Raw genomic sequence first — 23,997 nt, 5'->3', positions numbered from 1 at the left:
TGAATACTTACAGAGCTTTCCTGCAGCTTCTCACAGCTGGGAGCAGTCTCCTACGACCCTCTTCTGATGTCTTGTATTCCTTCAGGTCAAACACATCCAGAACCTCCTCTGATATCTGCAGCATGTAGGCCAGCGCTGAACACTGAGCAAGGGAGAGGTTTTTGGATCTGTTCTCTGACCTCAAGTATACTTCGATTACTTTCTGTACTGAATGGTCTTTCATCTCTATCAGACAGTGGAAGAGATTGATGCACCTCTCAGGGGAGATGTTCTTCCTCTGCATCACCTTAAGGGATTGGATTGTTTTCTTGACGCTCTCTGGACTGCTTTCTGTCTGTGTCACCAGACCTCGTAGGAGTTTCTGATTGGCTGCCAGTGACATGCCATGAAGGAAGCGGACAAAAAGGTCCAGGTGTCCATTCTTACTCTCCAAGGCTTTATCCACGGCACTCTTCAGCAGCTCATCCAAAGTTAGCTCTTCAGACGCACCTCTAGACTTTCTAGACTTTCTCTTGAGGAAGGGCTTCAGTGCATCCATGTTCCTGGTTGTGTAACAATGGTACATGTAGACAGCTGAGAGAAACTCCTGAATGCTCAGATGAACAAAGCAGTACACCACTCTCTGAAATAACACAGACTCTTCTTTAAAGATTTGTGTGCACACTCCTGAGTACACTGAAGCTTCTTTGACATCAAGGCCAGCCTCTTTCAGGTCTTCTTCATAGAACATCAGATTACCCTTCTCCAGATTTTTAAACGCCAGCTTCCCCAGCTTCAGAAGAATTTCCTTATCTGACTCCATGAGCTCCTCTTGATCCATCTCATCTCTTCCATGATACTTCTGGTTCTTCAGGCTGGTCTGAATGAGCAGGAAGTGTATGGACATCTCAGTCAGAGTCGTGGGCATCTCTCTCCTCTTGTCTGTACTCAACATGTGTTCAAGGACTATTGCAGAAATCCAACAGAAGACTGGAATGTGGCACATGATGTGGAGGCTCCTTGATGTCTTTATGTGTGAGATGATTCTGCTGGCCAGGTCCTCATCACTGAATCTCTTCCTGAAGTACTCCTCCTTCTGTGGGTCATTGAACCCTCGTACCTCTGTCACCTGGTCAACACACTGAGGGGGGATCTGATTGGTTGCTGCTGGTCGGGAGGTTATCCATAGGAGAGCAGAGGGAAGCAGATTCCCCTTGATGAGATTTGTCAGCAGAACATCAAGAGATGATGTCTGGGTGACATCAGACACCTTTTCATTGTGCTGGAAATCCAATGGAAATCTGCTTTCATCCAAACCATCCAAGATGAACATAGTTTTACAGGCAGTGAGTTTCTCTGCATTGCCTTTGTCTAGTTCTGTGTGGAAGTCATTTAAAAGTCTGAGAAGACTGTACTGGCGATCTTTGATCAAGTTCAGCTCCCGGAAAGGAAGCACAAATATGATCTCCACATCTTGATTAGCCTTCCCTTCAGCCCAGTCTAGGATGAACTTCTGCACAGAGACTGTTTTTCCGATGCCAGCGATGCCCTTCGTCAGCACAGTTCTGATGCGTCTCTCTTGGCCAGCTAAGGGTTTAAAGATGTCATTGCAGTGGATTGCTGTGTCATGTGAGGTTGGTGTCCTGGATGCTGTCTCTAGCTGCCACACCTCATGTTCATTGTTAACCGCTTCACTCTCTCCTTCTGTGATGTAGAGCTCTGTGTAAATCCTGTTAAGGGGAGTTTGAGTCCCTGCTGTTTCGATGCCTTCTATCACACATTCATACCTCCTCATCAGACTGTCTTTATGGTTTACTACAGCTCTCTGCAGACTGTCTTCATGGTTTACTACAGCTCTCTGCAGACTGTCTTCATGGTTTACTACAGCTCTCTGCAGACTGTCTTCATGGTTTACTACAGCTCTCTGCAGACTGTCTTCATGGTTTACTACAGCTCTCTGCAGACTGTCTTCATGGTTTACTACAGCTCTCTGCAGACTGTATTTATGGTTTACTACAGCTCTCTGCAGGCTGTCATCCACTACAAGGAAGAGGAAAAGGATGTGTATCAGACACATTCATTAACAGGATGAAGTGGGTCTTCACATCTACAGTAACTTATATTATCTCATATTATTGTAGTTAACTCTTAATCATATTGAGGAATTGACTTAGCACAAGTCTGCAAGTGTCCTTACTGTTTTCAGAGCCTCTTGCATCATTGGGTTCACTCAGGTGCTGTAGTACAGGACGTGTCCTGGATCTCTTTCTACACCGAGGACAGTCATAGTCTCCTGAAGGAGCAGGTTTCTCCCAGTATCTGGTGATGCACTGTCTGCAGAACCTGTGTCCACAGGTGATAGAGACTGGATCCCTCAGCACCTGCTGACACACTGCACACCTGGACGGATCCTCTGGCAGAGTAGACCATCCACTACAGAGATAAAGGAGAGAGATACTGATCCTCTAACAGAGTAGACCATCCACTACAGAGATAAAGGAGAGAGATACTGATCCTCTAACAGAGTAGACCATCCACTACAGAGATAAAGGAGAGAGATACTGATCCTCTAACAGAGTAGACCATCCACTACAGAGATAAAGGAGAGAGAGAGATATTGATCCTCTAACAGAGTAGACCATCCACTACAGAGATAAAGGAGAGAGATACTGATCCTCTAACAGAGTAGACCATCCACTACAGAGATAAAGGAGAGAGATACTGATCCTCTAACAGAGTAGACCATCCACTACAGAGATAAAGGAGAGAGATACTGATCCTCTAACAGAGTAGACCATCCACTACAGAGATAAAGGAGAGAGATACTGATCCTCTAACAGAGTAGACCATCCACTACAGAGATAAAGGACAGAGATACTGATCCTCTAACAGAGTAGACCATCCACTACAGAGATAAAGGAGAGAGATACTGATCCTCTAACAGAGTAGACCATCTACTACAGAGAAAAAGAAGAGAGAGATACTGATTCTCTAACAGAGTAGACCATCCACTACAGAGATAAAGGAGAGAGAGATACTGATCCTCTAACAGAGTAGACCATCCACTACAGAGATAAAGGAGAGAGATACTGATCCTCTAACAGAGTAGACAATCCAATACAGAGATAAAGGAGAGAGAGAGATATTGATCCTCTAACAGAGTAGACCATCCACTACAGAGATAAAGGAGAGAGAGATACTGATCCTCTAACAGAGTAGACCATCCAATACAGAGATAAAGAAGAGAGATACTGATCCTCTAACAGAGTAGACCATCCACTACAGAGATAAAGGAGAGAGAGATACTGATCCTCTAACAGAGTAGACCATCCACTACAGAGATAAAGGACAGAGAGATACTGATCCTCTAACAGAGTAGACCATCCACTACAGAGATAAAGGAGAGAGATACTGATCCTCTAACAGAGTAGACCATCCACTACAGAGATAAAGGAGAGAGATACTGATCCTCTAACAGAGTAGACCATCCACTACAGAGATAAAGGAGAGAGATACTGATCCTCTAACAGAGTAGGCCATCCACTACAGAGATAAAGGAGAGAGATACTGATACTCTAACAGAGTAGACCATCCACTACAGAGATAAAGGAGAGAGATACTGATACTCTAACAGAGTAGACCATCCACTACAGAGATAAAGGAGAGAGATACTGATACTCTAACAGAGTAGACCATCCACTACAGAGATGAAGGAGAGAGAGATACTGATCCTCTAACAGAGTAGACCATCCAATACAGAGATAAAGAAGAGAGAGATACTGATCCTCTAACAGAGTAGACCATCCAATACAGAGATAAAGAAGAGAGAGATACTGATCCTCTAACAGAGTAGGCCATCCACTACAGAGATAAAGAAGAGAGAGATACTGATCCTCTAACAGAGTAGACCATCCAATACAGAGATAAAGGAGAGAGAGAGAGAGATATTGATCCTCTAACAGAGTAGACCATCCACTACAGAGATAAAGGAGAGAGAGAGATATTGATCCTCTAACAGAGTAGACCATCCACTACAGAGATAAAGGAGAGAGAGATACTGATCCTCTAACAGAGTAGACCATCCAATACAGAGATAAAGGAGAGAGAGAGAGAGATATTGATCCTCTAACAGAGTAGACCATCCACTACAGAGATAAAGGAGAGAGAGAGATATTGATCCTCTAACAGAGTAGACCATCCACTACAGAGATAAAGGAGAGAGAGATATTGATCCTCTAACAGAGTAGAACAACTAATTAATCCTCTATCCTGTTCTCTAAATATCTTGATCTTAACTTAACTTTATCTCAAATGACACATTACAACAACAACAAACAACAGATAGACATACAGACAGACAGCTGGGGACAGTAAACTCTGTTCATAGACAGCTGGGAACAGTATACTCTGTTCATAGACAGACAGCTGGGAACAGTATACTCTGTTCATAGACAGACAGACAGATGGGAACAGTATACTCTGTTCATAGACAGACAGATGGGAACAGTATACTCTGTTCATAGACAGATGGGAACAGTATACTCTGTTCATAGACAGATGGGAACAGTATACTCTGTTCATAGACAGACAGCTGGGAACAGTATACTCTGTTTATAGACAGACAGATGGGAACAGTATACTCTGTTCATAGACAGATGGGAACAGTATACTCTGTTCATAGACAGACAGCTGGGAACAGTATCCTCTGTTTATAGACAGACAGCTGGGAACAGTATACTCTGTTCATAGACAGACAGCTGGGAACAGTATACTCTGTTCATAGACAGACAGACAGATGGGAACAGTATACTCTGTTCATAGACAGACAGATGGGAACAGTATACTCTGTTCATAGACAGACAGATGGGAACAGTATACTCTGTTCATAGACAGACAGACAGATGGGAACAGTATACTCTGTTCATAGACAGACAGCTGGGAACAGTATACTCTGTTCATAGACAGACAGACAGATGGGAACAGTATAATGTGTTCATAGACAGACAGATGGGAACAGTATACTCTGTTGATAGACAGATGGGAACAGTATACTCTGTTCATAGACAGACAGATGGGAACAGTATACTATGTTCATAGACAGACAGATGGGAACAGTATACTCTGTTCATAGACAGACAGATGGGAACAGTATACTCTGTTCATAGACAGACAGATGGGAACAGTATACTCTGTTCATAGACAGACAGATGGGAACAGTATACTCTGTTCATAGACAGACAGCTGGGAACAGTATACTCTGTTCATAGACAGACAGACAGATGGGAACAGTATAATGTGTTCATAGACAGACAGATGGGAACAGTATACTCTGTTGATAGACAGATGGGAACAGTATACTCTGTTCATAGACAGACAGATGGGAACAGTATACTCTGTTCATAGACAGACAGCTGGGAACAGTATACTCTGTTCATAGACAGATGGGAACAGTATACTCTGTTCATAGACAGACAGATGGGAACAGTATACTCTGTTCATAGACAGATGGGAACAGTATACTCTGTTCATAGACAGACAGACAGATGGGAACAGTATACTCTGTTCATAGACAGACAGACAGATGGGAACAGTATACTCTGTTCATAGACAGATGGGAACAGTATACTCTGTTCATAGACAGACAGCTGGGAACAGTATACTCTGTTCATAGACAGACAGATGGGAACAGTATACTCTGTTCATAGACAGACAGCTGGGAACAGTATACTCTGTTCATAGACAGACAGCTGGGAACAGTATACTCTGTTCATAGACAGACAGCTGGGAACAGTATAATCTGTTTATAGACAGACAGCTGGGAACAGTATACTCTGTTCATAGACAGATGGGAACAGTATACTCTGTTCATAGAATGACAGCTGGGAACAGTATACTCTGTTCATAGACAGACAGATGGGAACAGTATACTCTGTTCATAGACAGATGGGAACAGTATACTCTGTTCATAGAATGACAGCTGGGAACAGTATACTCTGTTCATAGACAGATGGGAACAGTATACTCTGTTCATAGACAGACAGCTGGGAACAGTATACTCTGTTCATAGACAGATGGGAACAGTATACTCTGTTTATAGACAGACAGCTGGGAACAGTATACTCTGTTCATAGACAGACAGGTGGGAACAGTATACTCTGTTCATAGACAGACAGCTGGGAACAGTATACTCTGTTCACAGACAGACAGATGGGAACAGTATACACTGTTCATAGACAGACAGACAGATGGAAACAGTATACTCTGTTCATAGACAGACAGACAGATGAAAACAGTATACTCTGTTCATAGACAGACAGATGGGAACAGTATACTCTGTTGATAGACAGATGGGAACAGTATACTCTGTTGATAGACAGATGGGAACAGTATACTCTGTTCATAGACAGACAGATGGGAACAGTATACTCTGTTCATAGACAGATGGGAACAGTATACTCTGTTCATAGAATGACAGCTGGGAACAGTATACTCTGTTTATAGACAGACAGCTGGGAACAGTATACTCTGTTCATAGACAGACAGGTGGGAACAGTATACTCTGTTCATAGACAGACAGCTGGGAACAGTATACTCTGTTCATAGACAGACAGATGGGAACAGTATACTCTGTTCATAGACAGACAGATGGGAACAGTATACTCTGTTTATAGACAGACAGCTGGGAACAGTATACTCTGTTCATAGACAGACAGATGGGAACAGTATACTCTGTTCATAGACAGACAGATGGGAACAGTATACTCTGTTTATAGACAGACAGCTGGGAACAGTATACTCTGTTTATAGACAGACAGGTGGGAACAGTATACTCTGTTCATAGACAGATGGGAACAGTATACTCTGTTCATAGACAGACAGATGGGAACAGTATACTCTGTTCATAGACAGACAGCTGGGAACAGTATACTCTGTTCATAGAATGACAGCTGGGAACAGTATACTCTGTTTATAGACAGACAGCTGGGAACAGTATACTCTGTTCATAGACAGACAGATGGGAACAGTATACTCTGTTCATAGACAGACAGCTGGGAACAGTATACTCTGTTTATAGACAGACAGCTGGGAACAGTATACTCTGTTCACAGACAGATGGGAACAGTATACTCTGTTCATAGACAGACAGCTGGGAACAGTATTCTCTGTTCATAGACAGACAGATGGGAACAGTATACTCTGTTCATAGACAGACAGATGGGAACAGTATACTCTGTTTATAGACAGACAGGTGGGAACAGTATACCATGTTTATAGACAGACAGCTGGGAACAGTATACTCTGTTCATAGACATACAGCTGGGAACAGTATACTCTGTTTATAGACAGACAGCTGGGAACAGTATACTCTGTTCATAGACAGACAGATGGGAACAGTATACTCTGTTCATAGACAGACAGCTGGGAACAGTATACTCTGTTCATAGACAGACAGCTGGGAACAGTATACTCTGTTCACAGACAGACAGATGGGAACAGTATACTCTGTTTATAGACAGACAGGTGGGAACAGTATACTCTGTTCATAGACAGATGGGAACAGTATACTCTGTTCACAGACAGACAGATGGGAACAGTATACTCTGTTTATAGACAGACAGGTGGGAACAGTATACTCTGTTCATAGACAGATGGGAACAGTATACTCTGTTCATAGACAGACAGCTGGGAACAGTATACTCTGTTCATAGACAGACAGATGGGAACAGTATACTCTGTTCATAGACAGACAGCTGGGAACAGTATACTCTGTTCATAGACATACAGATGGGAACAGTATACTCTGTTCATAGACAGATGGGAACAGTATACTCTGTTCATAGACAGACAGCTGGGAACAGTATACTCTGTTCATAGACAGACAGATGGGAACAGTATACTCTGTTCATAGACAGACAGGTGGGAACAGTATACTCTGTTCATAGACAGACAGATGGGAACAGTATACTCTGTTCATAGACAGACAGCTGGGAACAGTATACTCTGTTCATAGACAGGGGAACAGTATACTCTGTTCATAGACAGACAGCTGGGAACAGTATACTCTGTTCACAGACAGACAGATGGGAACAGTATACTCTGTTTATAGACAGACAGCTGGGAACAGTATACTCTGTTCATAGACAGACAGATGGGAACAGTATACTCTGTTTATAGACAGACAGCTGGGAACAGTATACTCTGTTCATAGACAGACAGATGGGAACAGTATACTCTGTTCATAGACAGACAGCTGGGAACAGTATACTCTGTTCATAGACAGACAGCTGGGAACAGTATACTCTGTTCACAGACAGACAGATGGGAACAGTATACTCTGTTTATAGACAGACAGGTGGGAACAGTATACTCTGTTCATAGACAGATGGGAACAGTATACTCTGTTCATAGACAGACAGCTGGGAACAGTATACTCTGTTCATAGACAGACAGATGGGAACAGTATACTCTGTTCATAGACAGATGGGAACAGTGTACTCTGTTCATAGACAGACAGATGGGAACAGTATACTCTGTTCATAGACAGACAGATGGGAAGAGTATACTCTGTCCATAGACAGATGGGAACAGTATACTCTGTTCATAGACAGACAGATGGGAACAGTATACTCTGTTCATAGACAGACAGATGGGAACAGTATACTCTGTTTATAGACAGACAGCTGGGAACAGTATACTCTGTTCATAGACAGACAGCTGGGAACAGTATACTCTGTTCATAGACAGACAGATGGGAACAGTATACTCTGTTCATAGACAGACAGATGGGAACAGTATACTCTGTTCATAGACAGACAGACAGATGGGAACAGTATACTCTGTTCATAGACAGACAGCTGGGAACAGTATACTCTGTTCATAGAAAGACAGATGGGAACAGTATACTCTGTTCATAGACAGATGGGAACAGTATACTCTGTTCATAGACAGACAGATGGGAACAGTATACTCTGTTCATAGACAGACAGATGGGAACAGTATACTCTGTTCATAGACAGACAGATGGGAACAGTATACTCTGTTCATAGACAGACAGATGGGAACAGTATACTCTGTTCATAGACAGACAGATGGGAACAGTATACTCTGTTCATAGACAGGGGAACAGTATACTCTGTTCATAGACAGACAGATGGGAACAGTATAATGTGTTCATAGACAGACAGATGGGAACAGTATACTCTGTTCATAGACAGATGGGAACAGTATACTCTGTTCATAGACAGATGGGAACAGTATACTCTGTTCATAGACAGATGGGAACAGTATACTCTGTTCATAGACAGACAGATGGGAACAGTATACTCTGTTCATAGACAGATGGGAACAGTATACTATGTTCATAGACAGATGGGAACAGTATACTCTGTTCATAGACAGACAGATGGGAACAGTATACTCTGTTCATAGACAGACAGCTGGGAACAGTATACTCTGTTCATAGACAGACAGATGGGAACAGTATAATGTGTTCATAGACAGACAGATGGGAACAGTATACTCTGTTCATAGACAGATGGGAACAGTATACTCTGTTCATAGACAGACAGCTGGGAACAGTATACTCTGTTCATAGACAGCTGGGAACAGTATACTCTGTTCATAGACAGACAGATGGGAACAGTATACTCTGTTCATAGACAGATGGGAACAGTATACTCTGTTCATAGACAGACAGATGGGAACAGTATACTCTGTTCATAGACAGATGGGAACAGTATACTCTGTTCATAGACAGACAGACAGCTGGGAACAGTATACTCTGTTCATAGACAGACAGCTGGGAACAGTATACTATGTTTATAGACAGACAGATGGGAACAGTATACTCTGTTCATAGACAGATGGGAACAGTATACTCTGTTCATAGACAGATGGGAACAGTATACTCTGTTCATAGACAGACAGATGGGAACAGTATACTCTGTTCATAGACAGACAGATGGGAACAGTATACTCTGTTCATAGACAGACAGATGGGAACAGTATACTCTGTTCATAGACAGACAGACAGATGGGAACAGTATACTCTGTTCATAGACAGACAGATGGGAACAGTATACTCTGTTCATAGACAGACAGCTGGGAACAGTATACTCTATATACTGTGCTGTCTGAGGGTAGAAGCCTCTGGAATGAATAACATGTCCGCTAGAGTTTTAGATTCTTCACAAACCGGTGTGCCTCAGACCAACTACCATACCCCGTTCAAAGGCACTTAAATATGTTGATTTGCTCATTCACCCTCTGAATGACACACACACAGTCCATGTCTCAACTGTATCAAGGCTTGATGCTAATTATTTAACCCGTCTCCTCCCCTTCATCTACACTGATAGAAGTGGACTTAACAAGTGACATCAACTAGGGATCATATCTTTCACCTGGATTCACCAGGTCAGTCTGTCGTGGAAAAAGCAGGTGTTCAAAATGTTTTGTTCACTCAGTGTCTTCAAATATAAACATAAACAACTAATGATAAGCAGATGCTTTACAGTAAATACTCAGATACACAAATACATCTGGGGTCAAAGGTCCCTGATCCATCACTAAACAGTAAATACTCAGATACACAAATACATCTGGGGTCAAAGGTCCCTGATCCATCACTAAATAATAAATACTCAGATACACAAATACATCTGGGGTCAAAGGTCCCTGATCCATCACTAAACAATAAATACTCAGATACACAAATACATCTGGGGTCAAAGGTCCCTGATCCATCACTAAACAGTAAATACTCAGATACACAAATACATCTGGGGTCAAAGGTCCCTGATCCATCACTAAACAATAAATACTCAGATACACAAATACATCTGGGGTCAAAGGTCCATGATCCATCACTAAACAGTAAATACTCAGAAACACAAATACATCTGGGGTCAAAGGTCCCTGATCCATCACTAAACAGTAAATACTCAGATACACAAATACATCTGGGGTCAAAGGTCCATGATCCATCACTAAACAGTAAATACTCAGATACACAAATACATCTGGGGTCAAAGGTCCATGATCCATCACTAAACAGTAAATACTCAGATACACAAATACATCTGGGGTCAAAGGTCCCTGATCCATCACTAAACAGTAAATACACAGATACACAAATACATCTGGGGTCAAAGGTCCCTGATCCATCACTAAACAGTAAATACTCAGAAACACAAATACATCTGGGGTCAAAGGTCCCTGATCCATCACTAAACAGTAAATACTCAGATACACAAATACATCTGGGGTCAAAGGTCCATGATCCATCACTAAACAGTAAATACTCAGAAACACAAATACATCTGGGGTCAAAGGTCCCTGATCCATCACTAAACAGTAAATACTCAGATACATATATACATTACATAAAGCATTAAAATATATCAAAATTACATATCAATAGATTACATACATTACATGAAGCATTAAAATATATCAACATTATATATCAATAGATTACATACATTATATATAAAGCATTAAAATATATCAACATTATATATCAATAGATTACATACATTATATATAAAGCATTAAAATATATCAACATTATATATCAATAGATTATATACATTACATAAAGCATTAAAATATATCAAATCAAATTTTATTTGTCACATACACATGGTTAGCAGATGTTAATGCGAGTGTAGCGAAATGCTTGTGCTTCCAGTTCCGACAATGCAGTAATAACCAACAAGTAATCTAACTAACAATTCCTAAACTACTGTCTTATACACAGTGTAAGGGGATAAAGAATATGTACATAAGGATATATGAATGAGTGATGGTGCAGAGCAGCATAGGCAAGATACAGTAGATGGTATCGAGTACAGTATATACATGTGAGATGAGTATGTAAACAAAGTGGCATAGTTAAAGTGGCTAGTGATACATGTATTACATAAGGATGCAGTCGATGATATAGAGTACAGTATATACGTATACATATGAGATGAATAATGTAGGGTATGTAAACATTATATTAGGTAGCATTGTTTAAAGTGGCTAGTGGTATATTTTACATACTTTTCCATCAATTCCCATTATTGAAGTGGCTGGAGTTGAGTCAGTGTGTTGGCAGCAGCCACTCAATGTTAGTGGTTGCTGTTTAACAGTCTGATGGCCTTGAGATAGAAGCTGTTTTTCAGTCTCTCGGTCCGAGCTTTGATGCACCTGTACTGACCTCGCCTTCTGGATGATAGCGGGGTGAACAGGCAGTGGCTCGGGTGGGTGTTGTCCTTGATGATCTTTGTGGCCTTCCTGTAACATCGGGTGGTGTAGGTGTCCTGGAGGGCAGGTAGTTTGCCCCCGGTGATACGTTGTGCAGACCTCACTACCCTCTGGAGAGCCTTACGGTTGTGGGCGGAGCAGTTGCCGTACCAGGCGGTGATACAGCCCGCCAGGATGCTCTCGATTGTGCATCTGTAGAAGTTTGTGAGTGCTTTTGGTGACAAGCCAAATTTCTTCAGCCTCCTGAGGTTGAAGAGGCGCTGCTGCGCCTTCTTCACGATGCTGTCTGTGTGAGTGGACCAATTCAGTTTGTCTGTGATGTGTATGCCGAGGAACTTAAAACTTACTACCCTCTCCACTACTGTTCCATCGGTGTGGATAGGGGGGTGTTCCCTCTGCTGTTTCCTGAAGTCCACAATCATCTCCTTAGTTTTGTTGACGTTGAGTGTGAGGTTATTGCCCTCACCTCCTCCCTGTAGGCCATCTCGTCGTTGTTGGTAATCAAGCCTACCACTGTTGTGTCGTCCGCAAACTTGATGATTGAGTTGGAGGAGTGCGTTGCCGCGCAGTCGTGGGTGAACAGGGAGTACAGGAGAGGGCTCCGAACGCACCCTTGTGGGGCCCCAGTGTTGAGGATCAGCGGGGTGGAGATGTTGTTGCCTACCCTCACCACCTGGGGGCGGCCCTTCAGGAAGTCCAGTACCCAGTTGCACAGGGCGGGGTCGAGACCCAGGGTCTCGAGCTTGATGACGAGCTTGGAGGGTACTATGGTGTTAAATGCCGAGCTGTAGTCGATGAACAGCATTCTCACATAGGTATTCCTCTTGTCCAGATGGGTTAGGGCAGTGTGCATTGTGGTTGAGATTGCGTCGTCTGTGGACCTATTTGGGCGGTAAGCAAATTGGAGTGGGTCTAGGGTGTCAGGTAGGGTGGAGGTGATATGGTCCTTGACTAGTCTCTCAAAGCACTTCATGATGACGGAAGTGAGTGCTACGGGGCGGTAGTCGTTTAGCTCAGTTACCTTAGCTTTCTTGGGAACAGGAACAATGGTGGCCCTCTTGAAGCATGTGGGAACAGCAGACTGGTATAGGGATTGATTGAATATGTCCGTAAACACACCAGCCAGCTGGTCTGCGCATGCTCTGAGGGAGCGGCTGGGGATGCCGTCTGGGCCTGCAGCCTTGCGAGGGAACGCGAAGCGAGGCGGCCATCTCTGTCGGCGCCATTATATATCAATAGATGATATACATTACATAAAGCATTCAAATAAACACCATTACATGAAGCAACAAACAAACACTAAAAACATGAAGAACACCCTCATCACTTCATCCTAATACTGAGTCATTTACTGATTCACTTCATCCTAATACTGAGTCACTTACTGATTCACTTTATCCTAATACTGAGTCACTTACTGATTCACTTCATCCTAATACTGAGTCACTTACTGATTCACTTTATCCTAATACTGAGTCACTTACTGATTCACTTCATCCTAATACTGAGTCACTTACTGATTCACTTCATCCTAATACTGAGTCACTTACTGATTCACTTTATCCTAATACTGAGTCACTTACTGATTCACTTCATCCTAATACTGAGTCACTTACTGATTCACTTCATCCTAATACTGAGTCACTTAGTGATTCACTTCATCCTAATACTGAGCCACTTAGTGATTCACTTCATCCTAATACTGAGTCACTTAGTGATTCACTTCATCCTAATACTGAGTCACTTACTGATTCACTTCATCCTAATAGATCACTTACTGATTCACTTCATCCTAATATTGAGTTGTCACATACAGATACTGATTCACTTCATCTCAGTTCCACTTTAATCCTATTGAGTCACATACTTCACAATATGTCCATATATACAGTACCAGTCAAACAGTGACACAATAAAATAACAATAATGAGACTATAAGGAGAACCAGTACTGAGTCAATGTGCAGGGTACCAGGTAGTTGAGGTAATAATGAGACAATAAGGAGAACCAGTACTGAGTCAATGTGCAGGGTACCAGGTAGTTGAGGTAATAATGAGACTATAAGGAGAACCAGTACTGAGTCAATGTGCAGGGTACCAGGTAGTTGAGGTAATAATGAGACTATAAGGAGAACCAGTACTGAGTCAATGTGCAGGGTACCAGGTAGTTGAGGTAATAATGAGACTATAAGGAGTACCAGTACTGAGTCAATGTGCAGGGTACCAGGTAGTTGAGCTAATAATGAGACTATAAGGAGAACCAGTACTAAGTCAATGTGCAGGGTACCAGGTAGTTGAGGTAATAATGAGGATATAAGGAGTACCAGTACTGAGTCAATGTGCAGGGTACCAGGTAGTTGAGGTAATAATGAGACTATAAGGAGTACCAGTACTGAGTCAATGTGCAGGTTACCAGGAAGTTGAGGTAATAATGAGACTATAAGGAGTACCAGTACTGAGTCAATGTGCAGGGTACCAGGTAGTTGAGGTAATAATGAGACTATAAGGAGAACCAGTACTGAGTCAATGTGCAGGGTACCAGGTAGTTGAGGTAATATGTACATGTAGGTATACACACACACACACACACACACACACACACACACACACACACACACACACACACACACACACACACACACACACACACACACACATACAGGAGGGAATGTTGTGTTTGTTTAACATTGTTTTAGGACTATGAAAATGGACAAAATGATTAGCCTATGGATTATGAAAACAACAACAATAAATGTGAAAATGGGAGAGGAGAAATGACTAGAGACAGTGTTGTTTAACTCACTGACCAGGACCCATGAGTTCTTCTTACCTTTGTTCAGTAGAAAAGTCTCCCTCACTAAAGTTTAGAGGACGATCCATAGACCGGTCACTCTTCATGGACACACAGCTGGGAACAGGGGAGGCTGGTCTCTCCTGCTGGATTGGTCTTCAACACAACAGAGACAAACATTACATCTCTCATCTATTCTAAGCTCAGAAGGGGAAATATAAGAAGAGTTTCATTCTAAAAAGCTACATATCCATTTCCATAAATGTTGGTAAATAAGCTGTCATTGTTTACAGGAATCGTTGTGTATTTAATCTAATCATGGCATTGTGTTGTTCAGTGACAGTACTACTGTTAGATTTTGCAATTCTAAGCAATTCTAAGTAATTACTACTTTTGTAAGGAATTACACATTATTCAGTACTACTGCAGTTGCTATATAATTCCAATAGATGGCAGCATAAGACCACTAATGACCACTAATAAAATAACAATAATGAGACTATAAGGAGAACCAGTACTGAGTTAATGTGCAGAGAACCAGGTAGTTGAGGTAATAATGAGACTATAAGGAGTACCAGTACTGAGTCAATGTGCAGGGTACCAGGTAGTTGAGGTAATAATGAGACTATAAGGAGTACCAGTACTGAGTCAATGTGCAGAGTACCAGGTAGTTGAGGTAATAATGAGACTATAAGGAGTACCAGTACTGAGTCAATGTGCAGGGTACCAGGTAGTTGAGGTAATAATGAGACTATACGGAGAACCAGTACTGAGTCTAGTTTAGTTTTCTCCCTGGATACACCACCACTCCCCTCACAGGAAAACTCCTGTGTGCTTCTTCCTGTCCCTTTCCACACTGCTAACACAAGAGGAAGCACTGAAACAGTATTTAACAGATTACTGTGAAGTAATATAATGATGATTCATGTTTATTATTACCTGGTTTTATGCTCATGTTTTGAAATTATACTTCATTAACATAACAATTATCAATAAGCCTGAACATTAATTCAGTTACCTGTGGTTGAGAAAAACTAAAATAGGTTTTTAAAGTGTTCTAGGCTACCCTACCCTAGAATTAGGGTTCAAATAGGTTATACCTAGGGTTAGGGGTTAAGTTAAAAATAGGTTAATCAGGTAGGGGTTAAGGGTTAAGGGTTAAGTTTAAAATAGGTTATACCTAGGTTTAGGGGTTAAGGGCTAAGGTTGAAATAGGTTATACCTAGGGTTAGGGGTTAAAATAGGTTATATCTAGGGTTAGGGGTTAGGGACACGGACAGTTCTGTACGGGGACACGGACAGTTCTGAACGGGGACGCGGACAGTTCTGTATGGCGACCAGAACAGTTCTGTACGGGGACGCGGACAGTTCCAGAACGAGGACATGAGCAGTGCAGCACAATCAACTAAACCCAGTCTTGACAGTGGGTTACATTAGTAATATTGATTTTTTATTATTGTGTAAAACAAACATTCAAAGTCGTATAAGTGCTGAGAATAAAGACATTTTACACTTAAAAGTGGGTGGGTAACTATGCATGAAGTCTCTAGTTCCACCTAGTCGGCAGATATTTATGACACCTCGTGAGCTGTCCTAAGTAGTTAAGAGTTAACAGCAGGTGTCCTAAGTAGTTTTAAGAGTTAACAGCAGCTGTCCTCAGTAGGTAAGAGTTAACCTCTTGAAACTCCCCATCCCGGATCCGGGTTTGTGACCAAAGCCTCAGGCTCATTAGCATAACGCAACGTTAACGATTTCTGAAAATCGCAAATAAAATGAAAATAATGCGTCTGCTCTCAAGCTTAGCCTTTTCTTAACAACACTGTCATCTCAGATTTTCAAAATATGCTTTTGAACCATAGAAATTGACAAATTTGTGTAAGAGTATGCAAAGCTAGCATAGCATTTTGAGTAGCATTTAGCACGCAACATTTTCACAAAAACCAGATAACCAAATAAATAAAATCATTTACCTTTGAAGAGCTTCTGATGTTTTCAATGAGGAGACTCTCAGTTACATACCAAATGCGCAGTTTTTCCTGAAAGCGTCTGTGTGTAGGAGAAATCGTTCCGTTTTCTACATTGCGTCTGGCTACCGAAACGAACCGAAAATTCAGACACCTACAACGTAAAACTTTTTCCGGATTAACTACATAATATCGACCGAAACATGGCAAACGTTGTTTGGAATCAATCCTCAAGGTGTTTTTTCACATATCTCTTCATTGATATGCAGTTCGTGGAAGCTTGCTTTCCTCTCTGTATCGCATGGAAAAATACTGGCAGGTGACTTTTGCGCACCAATTTCGGCGCAGGACACAGGGCGGACACCTGGTAAATGTGGTCTCTTATGGTCAATCTTCCAATGATCTGCCCACAAATACGTCACATTGCTGCAGACACCTTGGGGAAACGACAGAAAGGGTTGACTCACTCCTCTCGCATTCACAGCCATATAAGGAGACAATGGAAAACAGAGCCTCAAAAATCCTTGTCATTTCCTGGATGCCATCTCATCTTGGTTTTGCCTGAAGCTCACGTTCTAGGGCACGCACAGAGAATATCTTGGTATTTCTGGACATGTCAGAGTGTTTTCTTTCGAATGGTATCAATTATATGCATAGTCGAGCATCTTTTTGTGACAAAATATCTTGTTTAAAACGGGAACGTTTTTCATCCAAAAATGAAATAGCGCCCCCATAGATGTAAGAGGTTAACAGCAGCTGTCCTAAGTAGTTAACCTCTTGAAACTCTAGGGGCGCTATATCATTTTTGGATAAAAAGACGTGCCCGTTTTAAGCGCAATATTTTGTCACAAAAAGATGCTCGACTATGCATATAATTGATAGCTTTGGAAAGAAAACACTCTGACGTTTCCAGAACTGCAAAGATATTCTCTGTGCGTGCCCTAGAACGTGAGCTACAGGCAAAACCAAGATGAAACGGCATCCAGGAAATCAGCAGGATTTTTGAGGCTCCGTTTTCCATTGTCTCCTTATATGGCTGTGAATGCGAGATGAATGAGCCTGCCCTTTCTGTCGTTTCCCCAAGGTGTCTGCAGCATTGTGACGTATTTGTAGGCATATCATTGGAAGATTGACCATAAGAGACCACATTTACCAGGTGTCCGCCCCGGTGTCCTGCGCCGAAATTAGTGTGCAAACCTCAGCTGCAAGTATTTTTCCATGGAATTCAGAGAAGAAAGCAGGCTTCCACGAACGATATATCAATGAAGAGATATGTGAAAAAACACCTTGAGGATTGATTCCAAACAACGTTTGCCATGTTTCGGTCGATATTATGGAGTTAATTCGGAAAAAGTTTGACGTTGTTGGTGACTGAATTTTCGGTTAGTTTCGGTAGCCAAATGTGATGTACAAAACGGAGCGATTTCTCCTACACAAAGATTCTTTCAGGAAAAACTGAACATTTGCTATGTAACTGAGAGTCTCCTCATTGAAAACATCCGAAGCTCTTCAAAGGTAAATGATTTTATTTATTTGGTTATCTGGTTTTTGTGAAAATGTTGCGTGCTAAATGCTACTCAAAATGCTAAGCTAGCTTAGAATACTCTTACACAAATTAGTGAATTGCTATGGTTCAAAAGCATATTTTGAAAATCTGAGATGACAGTGTTGTTAAGAAAAGGCTAAGCTTGAGAGCAGGCGCATTATTTTCATTTTATTTGCGATTTTCAGAAATCGTTAACGTTATGTTATGCTAATGAGCTTGAGGCTATAACTGGATACACGTTTTTTTCATAGCCAAACGTGAACAAAACGGAGCGATTTGTCCTACACAAATAATATTATTTTGAAAAACTGAACATTTGCTATCTAACTGAGAGTCTCCTCATTGAAAACATCTGAAGTTCTTCAAAGGTAAATGATTTTATTTGAATGATTTTCTTGTTTTTGTGAAAATGTTGCTGGCTGAATTCTAGGCTTATAGCTATGTTAGCAATCAATACTCTTACACAAATGCTTGTTTAGCTATGGTTGAAAAGCATATTTTGAAAATCTGAGATGACAGTGTTGTTAACAAAAGTCTAAGCTTGAGAGCAAATATATTTATTTCATTTCATTTGCGATTTTCATGAATAGTTAACGTTGCGTTATGCTAATGAGCTTGAGGCTATAAATAGAATCCCGGATCCGGATTGCGCGACGCAACAGGTTAAGAGTTAACAGCAGGTGTCCTAAGTATTTAAGAGTTAACAGCAGCTGTCCTAAGTAGGTAAGAGTTAACAGCAGCTGTCCTAAGTAGTTAAGAGTTAACAGCAGGTGTCCTAAGTAGTTAGAGTTAACAGCAGGTGTCTTGATAATACTATAGAATAATGCAGTGAGTCAGTGGTTCCTGAGCCACATGTAATTGCTTTGAGTAGTTAGAAATAATGTTTTTGATATTTGATATGATCAATCCATTAATAATATAGACCTACATTAGAATAATGTTTTGATATTTGATATTATCAATCCATTAATAATATAGACCTACATTAGAATAATGTTTTGATATTTGATATGATCAATCCATTAATAATATGTCTTGTGCTTTTGGCAATGATTTATGTGTAATAATTATGTATAAAAAGTGATACCATGTGTGTCTCTAAAGCATTTTGTCTTCATTTTGGCAGATTAACTCATGTTTATTCCCCAAGATTAACTCAGGTGTTCACCCAGTGGCTAAGGAATTGGATCTGTGGCCAAAAGGTGGCTGGTTTGAATCCCTTGCCGGGTGCTGGAAAATGTGCTATTTGCTAACCGCTATGGTTGCAAGATGTAATGTATTGACTGGCTGGAAGTTGCACTCTGTCTTTTCTATTCCGAGGTTGTTTACTCGCAATATTAGATATTAACATGATTTTTTATAATGCATGTATACTAAGGTTGAGGTTTTGACTAGTGATTATTTACCTGGGATTCAATACCTGCTATAGCCAGTTTTTTTCTCACCCAAAAGCAACACAGCCCAAATCCGAGATAAATAGCTAACTAAAATGATGAGTGACCATTTTAGAAAATCATGGGACATATAGTCTGTGGTTGCTGCTATTTTATGTCAATCATATTGCTGCTTGTAGCCTATAACTAATGCTTTGTGGTCATATGCTCCCATCTATTGGACATTTTGCAATTAAATGTTATTAATTCAAATACATTGGTGGGGCAGCATAGAAATAAAGTGTATTTTTCTGGTTAATTCCTTAGATCTCTAACCTGCCCAATCTATCCCACGCCAATTGCTGAAACTTTCACATAGAGGTTACTTGGTCACACAGTTCAAACCACATTTGAAAAATTAAACAGATGTGGCTTGTTGATCAAGTGTTCTGCCTTGCAATAATAAATATAATAAAATAACAAAACAAAAACAGCAAAATGCTGAGACAGGTTTTGATTAACAAAATAATCAAAATGCTATTTAGTACCATAATGGTATTTACTAACATAATAATATTACTAAAACAGTTTCTAAATAATAATTAGGGTTAAGGTTAATGCTAAAATAGGTAATAAGTAGCGTTATATACTGATGTAAAAATGGCTTTATAAATACATTTGATTGATTGTTAGGTTTAGGGGTTTTAAGGTAAAAAAACAGTATGGGTTTATAGCTCTCTTGCTCCTCCCTGTGGCCTTCTGTGGGTACTACATAACTCATTCACGACACCTGCTGGGCTCATAATCTGAGGTAGCAACTGCGTCAGATCTACAAATCAATGAGCTATACCTGTCCATTTGTTTTCTAACTCAGTGAAACTGCGCAGCTTTCACTCAATCCGATGACTATGAACGAACATTTCGATGCATATCAATTTACCCTTGCAGCCATTTAGAAACAACAAGTCACAAAAAAAGTGTTGTTTCTTAATTAAAAAAATGACTTCTGGCTGTTTAATAAATCGGCCACATCTTGAAAAAGAGGACAGACATTCGTTTTCGTTAGGTGTTGCTGTAACCCTGTTGATAATAAGTAACCTGACGTCAGCGTTCAAGCTTAATGCCGGCAGGTGTCATTGATACAATAGTGAAGCTGCCATTGTGACACAGAACAATGAGTTGGGAATAGAACGTTCAGAAGGTGAGTTGATTCCACGGAGCTCAATAGAACTAATAGGAGCTGGCAGGAAGAAGAATGACCTAAAATAAGGCCTGTTTTTTAGCGATTACTCTATAACATAACGTAATGTTATGAAACTGGGCACCATGGCGGATGCAATGAACTAGTTATCAGAAAAAAAATGTTGTTGTAAATGTCATGTTTCCAGCCTAGTTGAGGCGCACTGAAAATAATATTCAAAAGTTTGGTCCTTGGACACATAAGGGTTAAACACTAAAGTTATACTGTCCATCTTGTGAAGAGAGGAGGGGTTAAGAACGGAGCAGAAGAGACATGTTTGTTGTTTGCTGTAACTAATGGTCAACGTTGCATTGTAATGTATGCAGTGGTGGGCCGTCAGGGCCAGCAAGGCCTTCTCTGATGGCCTAAACATCATCAGAATATATATATTTTTTAAATATATTTTCCCACAAATATGTATTAAATTATTCCCCAGAGTAAGAGTTATACTCTTCATTTCATAGCTTTCCTCTTGGTTGCACTGCTTCCAGCCCCACGTTGAGATTTGGAGGGCTGGTCTTTATGTTAGATCTTTTATCCAATCCTATTCAGCCATCATGTGTTGCCAGGGGTCTAAAATCTGCCCCCAGGCCTTCAGAATCAACAGTGCGGGCGCTTGTAGCTTAAAGTGAATGGAAATTAAAATTTAGTGTCAATCAATCAGCTTTAGAGTTGGCTATTGTACGCCTGCTGGCTGGCTCCAGTGTTACACAGGAGCCAGCTAGCAGGCATAGTGCGTGCACGTATTTTGATTGGATTACCAATATTGAGAGGCAGGTCCTATATGGGCAGGTCTCAGAACTAGGAAACTGAAATTGATAAATTCATTAATTTGCGTACTACTAAGCTGTTTTTTCAACCCACAATGGCGGAAGGAGAAGATATCGATTTGGTCGAGGATATAATTATAACGCCATCCTCAAGACAAACTTTTCAAGAAATTTTTAATTTTGCACGCCCAATTTTTCAGTTTTTGATTTGATAAAAAAGTTTGAAATATCCAATAAATGTCATTCCACTTCATGATTGTGTCCCACTTGTTGTTGATTCTTCACAAAAAAATACAGTTTTATATCTTTATGTTTGAAGCCTGAAATGTGGCAAAAGGTCACAAAGTTCAAGGGGGCCGAATACTTTCGCAAGGTACTGTAGCATTTTGCAAAACAAAAATTCATACACAAAAATCTATGAATTCAATTCTAATAACAACAATATTTTACAGCCACATGAAGGTTCCCATAAACAATCATTTCTGATGAAAAATAACAATTGTGAAAAAATTGTGGAAATAATTATTTAGAAATTAACTCTTTATATGTTCCTATACAACATCGTCATCTCACCTCTTATCTTTGGAGTCATGTTCCTCACAGAGACTCATTTTAGAGGCAGGGCCCCCCTCCTCTTTTTCACCAGAGAGACTCATTTACAAGCACTGACCCCTGAACAGAGATCCAACATGTTGGTTGTGGTTAACAAAGTGACACCTAATTATTGAAGGTCAATTGTTCTATTTAATTACTGATCTCTTATAAATAAAACATTTACTAACAGACACAAACAGTCAGGTGATTTATTGCATCACATGAACATGTAGTCGTGATGATATTTTTCACCTTTTATCCATATAGTGTAACTAATAATATTAATAATAATAATAAAATAATAATAATATAATATAATAATAACAATATAATATATAGTAATATTAATAATAATGTCTCACTTTCTCTTCTAATAATTTCTCTCATTCTAGTGTGTTGCTTTGTTCAACAGGTATGATATTATGATGCTGTTACTGAATTCAGTTCATAATATCGATGTTAAGAAAAGTCTGTTCAGTGGTTTCATACCAAATTACACAGGAAGCAGGAGCTCATTGGAATTTAGAAAACAACACATGTTCTGATATTCTGAAAGACGACTTACAATTTATACATTAAAAATATACAAATTGTAAAATAACCACGATATACGAATATATGAACAACATGTTTTTGAGTGTGACTTGACAACACCCAGTTAGCGCCATTTTGTATGATTGAACTGTCACGTAGCTGTCCCAGGTGAAATGGACTGTTACATCTGAGTGTTTTACTGTCATTCACTATACTAAAATAACACCAGACATTGAATGTCTCTACACACTTTACAATAATTCCTGGGAAGATTCTTACCTTGTAGCCTGAATTCACAACCAGAACATGTCAAGTCATTGAGATATTTTCCGTTGTGTTGAGAGATCACCTTCCTGATGACAAGTGTCTCTGTATCTATGTTCTAGGTTCAGTTGATCTTTGGATGCAATAATATCTGGTCAAAGTCTAGTGACACAACACCATATTATATCATAACCATAACAGTAGTTTAACCTTTGGCTAGTAAAGGCCATGGTATATTATAACATGTAGAATCATTATGATGAACCACGTTCAGACTATAACATGTAGAATCATTATGATGATCCAGGTTCATACTATAACATGTGGAATCATTATGATGATTGTCACGCCCTGGTCGTAATATATTGTGTTTGTCTTCATTTATTTGGTCAGGCCAGGGTGTGACATGGGTTTATTGTGGTGTGTTTTGTCTTGGGGTTTTGTGGGGTGTTGGGTGTGTGGCTTAGTGGGGTTATCTAGCAAAGTCTATGGCTGTCTGGAGTGGTTCTCAATCAGAGGCAGGTGTTTATCGTTGTCTCTGATTGGGAACCATATTTAGGCAGCCATATTCTTTGAGTATTTCGTGGGTGATTGTTCCTGTCTCTGTGTTTGTTGTCACCAGATAGGCTGTATAGGTTTTCACGTTCCGTTTGTTGTTTTTTGTATTGTTCGTTTTCTTCGTAATTAAACA

At 40.4% G+C, this 23,997-nt stretch overlaps 1 protein-coding gene across 2 annotated transcripts in view; it reads right to left on the bottom strand.

Annotated features, from left to right (window-relative positions):
• The window catches only part of LOC135531145 (NLR family CARD domain-containing protein 3-like), a 36,233-nt gene extending 12,698 nt beyond the window's left edge, over nt 1–23,535 (bottom strand). Inside the window, exons 1-5 of one of the 2 annotated variants that reach the window (XM_064959259.1) lie at nt 23,322–23,535; nt 22,488–22,586; nt 15,061–15,177; nt 2,177–2,412; nt 12–2,019 (exon numbers count right to left, since the gene is read on the bottom strand). In XM_064959259.1, coding sequence (XP_064815331.1) covers nt 12–2,019; nt 2,177–2,412; nt 15,061–15,177; nt 22,488–22,570 — 2,444 coding nt within the window. In that variant the 5' untranslated portion in view covers nt 22,571–22,586; nt 23,322–23,535. Of the gene's footprint in view, nt 1–7; nt 2,020–2,176; nt 2,413–15,060; nt 15,178–22,487; nt 22,587–23,321 lie in introns of those variants that run through there. The other variant, XM_064959260.1, reaches the window with a different exon arrangement.
• Nucleotides 23,536–23,997: the final 462 nt, after the last annotated feature.

This window comes from Oncorhynchus masou, unplaced genomic scaffold (genome assembly GCF_036934945.1).
Source record: "Oncorhynchus masou masou isolate Uvic2021 unplaced genomic scaffold, UVic_Omas_1.1 unplaced_scaffold_1529, whole genome shotgun sequence".
Lineage (NCBI taxonomy): Eukaryota > Metazoa > Chordata > Actinopteri > Salmoniformes > Salmonidae > Oncorhynchus > Oncorhynchus masou.
The sequence above is the reverse complement of the archived record's forward strand: the minus strand, read 5'-3'. Positions and strand labels throughout refer to the sequence as shown.